General features: G+C 32.1%; 1 protein-coding gene across 1 annotated transcript; it reads right to left on the bottom strand.

Annotated features, from left to right (window-relative positions):
- Window positions 1–1005: 1005 nt before the first annotated feature.
- Window positions 1006–6570, bottom strand: LOC107442730 (uncharacterized). The gene is made up of 3 exons (XM_016056362.5): window positions 6267–6570; window positions 3594–4007; window positions 1006–1541 (listed from the first exon to the last, which is right to left on the bottom strand). Exons 1-3 carry the CDS (start codon window positions 6330–6332, stop codon window positions 1146–1148), a joined length of 876 nt encoding a protein of 291 aa, XP_015911848.3. The 5' UTR covers window positions 6333–6570; the 3' UTR covers window positions 1006–1145.
- Window positions 6571–6865: the final 295 nt, after the last annotated feature.

The following is a 6865-nucleotide window of genomic DNA, read 5'->3' as shown; positions in this document are numbered from 1 at the left end:
GTTAAGACACGGTTCCCAGCAGATCACCGAAGTCAAGCATCACTGGCTACGGTCAGTCTGCGGGTGGGTGACCAATTGGATCAGTCTGCGTAGGGACCGAGGGTGTGCGGTATTGGTCCTCGTTAAACTGTGCTACCGTAAAGTGCTCAACTTCGCTCGCAGGTCGTCGGGCTACCGAAGCGGGGGTGCCATCCCCTCCGCAGAGGATCAGAATTGTGATGGCATGTCTTCGGATCATCCTCCGGGATGTTTCCCAGACCGTCGCCAATAGTGCAGCTCTAGTGCGACGTAAATTAACAACAACAACTACTGAGTGATTGTAACTAATCAAAAAATCTGTATAGATCAATGCTACGAATTCTTGCATAAAACTGAAAGGCATCAATTAGTGCAACAGAGTTAGGTAATTATATTTTTTGTTTAAAGATTTAATACCAGGGAGTAATTATAAAATTTCAAATTTGTAAAAAAATATTATGTACCTTTTTTTCTCAATATAAAAAGCAAAAACTTTTTTAATGGCGCAGGAGTTATATTAAATTTTATTTATGAACGATTTTAAAAGAAGAAAAAGAAACCTTAAACCTTTAGGTCTCTTAATTTTCACTAGATGGCAGCATCATTAGAAATATTTGAGAGAATATTTTGAAAAAGAATGATTTATTTTTCACTTTAAATATGTTTCTCGATTTTTTTTCAATGATTTTATTTTTTATTAATGATTTTATTTTGTTTTTATGGAACGTCCTTTCTAATTTAGTGTCGTGATCTTATTTTGTACTTAATTTATAACTGTAAAATTGCGTTTCTTGTTGTTGTATTCCCATAAAATTTATTACATCGAGACTGGATTTTGTGATTTTTTGTTCCTGTTATAAGTATTTTTTCAATAATACAAATATAAAATTTTCTTATCAGTTTTAAACCCTTTATTTCACATTTTAATTCTCTTATTCGTAAAAATGTTTTTATCCCATTTTTAGTGTACTCTTTTTGTGTGGATAATGCAGTTCAATAAAATGATTTTATTTTAAGTAATTATACATGTTGTTACATGGATACTTGAACTAGAACTTGTTTTTATTTTATCTGACAATAATTACTGGCTTGTGTATCATGCATACTGCCACATTTGAATAGAAAATTCAATTTTCTCTCAACTCGTAATCGAAATGTTCCTGAGATACATTCAGTTTCGTTTCTTTCACAGATATCTTAATTTTCGGGGCCACACCTGGTGCAACTTCTTCGATATCAAGTCTGATGTCTAGTTGGCACTTAATACAAGTCACTCTTTTTGTATTATTTCCTACATATTCGGTATCTCTTTCAAAACGTGTCACGGAGTTGTTTGAAGTAGAAATTCGAAGTTCAGGTCTTTTGAACTTGTGAATGATTCCGAAAGTGCAGTTACTGTTACAAATGTTATTGTTTTCGAGAAAGCACTCATTCTCGGTTTTCCCATGATTGAAATTTGTTGATAGATCTGGACAGATATCTGTTGAGAAATTTTTGCATGATGCAACAAGGCTCCATTGTCCCTAAAACGGTAAAATAATGATTTAGTAATAATAAATTCTTTTTTTTTTTATATAGAATTATAATTTTTTTCTTAAATTGTAACATTATTTTATCCTCCAACAGTTCCCTTGCTCAAAACTCCTTTTACTTCTCTCACTTTTATTTAATGATATATATATGGGGAAAAAAAAAGTTCTGACGCATATTCGTTGACGCAATTACTTTGAAGGTCATCGGATATCAGAACGACACCGAAGTCAAGCATCACTGGCTGCGGTCAGTGTGCGGGTGGGTGACCACTTGGATCAGTCTGCGTAGGGATCGAGGGTGGGCGGTATTGGTCCTCGTTAAACTGTGCTACCGTAAAGTGCTCGACTTCGCGCGCAGGTCGTCGGGCTACCGAAGCGGGGGTGCCATCCCTTCCGCAGAGGATCAAAATTGTGATGGCATGTCTTCGGATCATCCTCCAGGATATTTCCCAGACCGTCGCCAATAGCCCATTGTGCAGTTCTAGTGCGACGTAAATTAACAACAACAACAACGATATCAGAACGAACAGTACTCGGTTTGGAAATGAAGAAATAGGGTAAATATAGCGAAGAACCATAATTTCTTTGCTAACAAAAAACTGTTAAAATATAATAAAACATAAAACTGTTAAAATTTCATGTAAAATTATAGCATTGTTTCCTGATATGTATTTTACAAGTTGTAGAAGCACATTATGCAGAAACATCTTATCACTGAGATGTCAGTAATTGTCTAATACTGCACATGCGCGGGAAAAATTAGAGAATTTATTTTTTCTTAAATTTTTATAGAATTGTAGTTGGTAACTAATTTGGTACTTTCAAAAAGAAAGTTCAAAATGATCAGGGGTTTTCCACAAATTTCATATTGTACCATTCACCAAGTTTTATTAAAAATGACAACGGCATTGTCGGGTATAGTTCCCATATCAGTATCTTTTCTTTCGAATGTATTCTTCATATTTCGGTGTATGCAATCATATTTCGGTGTATGAACGTTTATTGTAAGGCATTATCACTTTTCATTCAATTTTGTCTATTGATACAAAATAATATTTGTAGAAAACACCTTATCATTTTTAGTTTCTTATAAAAAGTACAAAGACTACTTAGAAAATTGCTTGAAACTTTTTAAATTTTTAAGATATTTAAATCGTACTTTTTTAGTTAGGTGACAAGTTTACGTATATGATTTACTACAAAATTAAAAAAATATATTTTTTTCTTCAATTTTTCCCGTGCATTCGCAGTATAACAGAACTACTTTCTGTCTTTACTGTTTTAAACGAATTTTTCTCCCAATTTTTATGCAAAAATTCTATAAATAATTTTAAATCGCTCTACAAAATTTTTTTAAATTTATCGAATATTTTTAAACTTATAGCAAAAAAAAAAGAAAAGGAAAAAAAAAACGAAAGAAAAAACCTAAGGCAAAAAATTTTTTTTTTAAAAATAAAAATGTCCATATATCCATAAATATTTTAGTTAGACTTACAAAATTTTGTGTTCATATTGCATATAATAAACAAAATAACTGTCACAAGTTACAAATCTTTGGATATATTGTTTGGCATAGGGTTTCAATAGCATTATTTTCCATTTGTAATATATTGTCGGTCTCTCAAATCTCTAAAAGCTTTAAACTTCAATGTCTACATTGGCTTTGGATGAGAAATACCCCACTTATTCTCGCCAATAATATAAACCACTAAAATTTTAATAGTTTTTATCTCTAAGACTAAGCAGTGTGATTCGATTGCTTTAAATTTTGAAAAATAAACAGATTGACTCTTCTGAGTGGTGCATACGATGAACACAATTTTTATGTCTCTTCTTGACTAAAACTTTGATAGCAGCGTAGTACCCACTATTGACAAACTTTGTAACTAACTTTGAAATCAGTGCGGAAGCAGTTTTCTGGTTTCCTAAGCAAAAATCAGCGAATCGTCAGTCATCTTTGGCACATTCGGTATGAGCCTTTGGTTTATCGATATATGTGACGCTGGCTTAAAGGATATACAATTTGAAGATACATGTACTTACCTTTATGATGCACAAAGATATTGGTCTATTATGTGCACCATTATTTCCACATTCCCCTATTTCATCAGTAAGTGGGTGCAGGCAAGCATAACTCTCGTTTGTATTATCCATGCACTGAAATAAAGTGTCTTGATTTTTAGATATGCACAAACGAGCGGCTTCAGTTAGTTTTTTCGTTTTTATCATCCGCTCATATTCTTTCCCAGGCTTCTTTCTCATATTTTCTTGCATGGTATTGTCAGGATATATGACTTGATAATCTGGCATAGAGGCATGACTTATTACAACTGATTTCATCAAATGAGCATCATTTTCGAGTATCTTCTCCAGAATAGGAATGTCATTCTGTGCAATATCTTGAACATCATCTGTGTTAGATTTAACATCAACATTTAGGGGCGTAACATTGGATCTCTAAAATATATAAAAATGTTTAGTATTTTTCTCAAATTTTGAATTTTTGTTTACAAAAATTAAATTTGCAACTTTAAGTCTGTTTACGCCGTGGTGGCTCAGGGGATAGAGCATTCGCCACTTAATAAGGGGATCTGGGTTCGAATCGTAGCGATGGCCAGTCGATACGAATTTCGCACCCGGCTCGCATCGACAACAGTGCTGATGTAAAATATCCTCACTGGTAGACGGATCATGGGTTAGAGTTCCCTTGTTATTAGGCTAACCATTTGGAGGTTTTCGTGGTTTTCCTCTCCATATTACACAAAGGTGCCTTAGCTCCATCGAAAAGTTCTAAATGAAGGCTAATTTTTCCTAATACTTGATCTAGTAGTTCCCTTGTTTCCTGGATTGGATTCAAAATTGCAATTCTCTGGAGTTGAACATTGGTAGTCGTAAACTCGACTGTACAAAGCCGGTTTTAAAATAAAATATACGTTTGTTTATGCTGTTGTTGTAGGTTCCTAGGAATGGAAACGTCGTATTTCATACAGTCGAGACAAGTAATTTTAACCTTCTTTCTTTTGAAACTTTAAATAATTGATTGAGGTTGACTGGAAGTAGTGGCCAGACGCGGATTATACGGGTAAGGGTTTTACTAACCTAGGTACGTATCCGCGTCTGGAAGGAAAGGAAAGAAAGTCGAGACAAGTCATAATCTCAGTTCAGACGCTCCGTTTCGAGAGTTTCGGTTCGTTCAATTTCCCAGTTTGTATTAATATAGCAAAGCAATGGATTTTGGCTAGATTTTCGTTATTATTAAATTAATTAAGAGATATTTTTATAGCTTCGACATCATATAAATGAAATTAGTTTTTACACAGAGAGTATAGATGAGAAAGTAATTTAGGAGTTCTCGGTTTTCTGAGTTAGATTCAATATGATAAGGTTACGGAGGCAAACACCAAAGTCATCTTTAAATTAGTTATTCTCTGATAGTGTCAAAATAAGAAAAATATTTTGTTATTATGAGATTAGATGGTATCCGTACTATTCAAGTGAAACACTGTCTATAAATATATTTTTTAATTATTAGATTAGACCGTATGAGTACTATTCAAGTTAAGCACAGTCTATAAATATATTTTGTTAATTATCAGATTAGACCGTATGAGTACTATTCAAGTGAAACACTGTCTATAATATTTTTATATTGCTGCTTAAAAGGTTTGTACTTGTAATATTTATGTTTTTTTTAAATTCTAATTAGAGTTTAAAACTGAAAGAGTTGTTTCTTTCTATAACGCAATTCCATGATATTACCTTAATAAGCTACATTGTAAGACAAACTTATTTTAATCTTTTTCTAAGCTTATTAACCGTCTTTGCAATAATTATTTTTTGGTGTAAATTACATCAACAGATTAATATAAATTACAGTTAAAGAGATTAAGGATTTTTAACTACCAGCTTCATTCACAAATCTTATTTGATATATCAGTTTGTATATTAAATACGATGCGTTTTATAGTTATCTTATTTAGTAGATACCATTAATTTTAAATGTTATTTTGGGACCGGGATAGCCTGATTGGTAGGACGTTGGGTTCGTGTTCGTGAGAACGAGAGTTAGAATCCCGCTTTCCGAAGAATCGCTGTGTATTAAATGGTGACTAGTGCACGTTAAATCTGTATGGGTCACCAAGTCTTCCAATTTCCCATAACAAGTCAATACCTCTGTAAAGTACTGAATTGGAGATTGATCGTTCTCTGGTTCAGGTCAAAATTTCGATCTGGTATGATTCGCCCCACCCCCTTTTAAAGCAGGCTGTGACGTGTGTGAGTGACTGAAATTGTTTTTTTGGCCATAGATGGCACCACAAGAAAGCCCCTCCTGTCTTAAAAATTCGCTTGATTTCTGATATTTACTGATATTGGCAAATGACATTAGTAACGTATACAACTGTTATTTTTTAGAAAGATTATTAATAAAAATTATTTATTATCATTGTTATTATTATATTATTAAAATAATTTATTAAATTTTTTTATTCTAATGAATCTAAATAGAATCATTAGGAAAATTTTTTCGATGTAGGAAGTGGGTGCACAAGCTTTAGCAAACAGAATTCTTTCTAGTAAAGATACTTTAAGAGAATAATTTCAACTTTTGTAGAAAAAATTATTTATGCCAAGAAACAATTATTGCGAAGCAATCATTGGGGTTGGGGAGTGACCGCGAACAGGGAGCGCAACCTCTAGTATTAAATAAATACTTACCAAGTGCATCATCCATACTGATGGTAGGAATATAATAATAAGTCGGGACATCATTTTTAATAACATTTTAGAATGCAACAATTAAAAGAATAACTGGTGATAGAAATTATGCGTGTATTGTTTTCAGTAACTGACTGTAAGATCTCAGTAATTGTCAGTAATCGTAATTCAGTTTACAATGACTGACTGTAAGATATCGAACTCAGATGTCAAAAAATACTAAAAATGAAAGGGTTAAATATTACCTACGATAAAATTTTGACTTAGTTTTAAATGATGAAATCATTTTATTTTATTGCTGAGCGATTTTTTGAAGTATATATAACTTCTTTTTATAAGTAATTCTCTAAATGTTTTTTTTTTTACGTTATCAGCTGACTAAATATTATTTTAAGCGTTTCTATTTGCTTTAGAGCACCTGAACATATTTTTTACTTAAAAAATAAATCACGTTTAATATTTATCTAATATTTTCTTTCCACAATTTATATCGTGTTTATTTATGCACTATTACTGATTTTAAAGATACTAGCTTTGTTATTAGAATTTATTGAAATAAAGTATTTCAATTTTTTCTAAAAAAAAAACATAGAAAAATA

Source organism: Parasteatoda tepidariorum, chromosome 9 (genome assembly GCF_982258835.1).
Source record: "Parasteatoda tepidariorum strain Cologne lab strain chromosome 9, Ptep-v5.0, whole genome shotgun sequence".
Lineage (NCBI taxonomy): Eukaryota > Metazoa > Arthropoda > Arachnida > Araneae > Theridiidae > Parasteatoda > Parasteatoda tepidariorum.
Note: the sequence above shows the minus strand (reverse complement) of the source record. Positions and strands in the feature narration are given on the sequence as shown.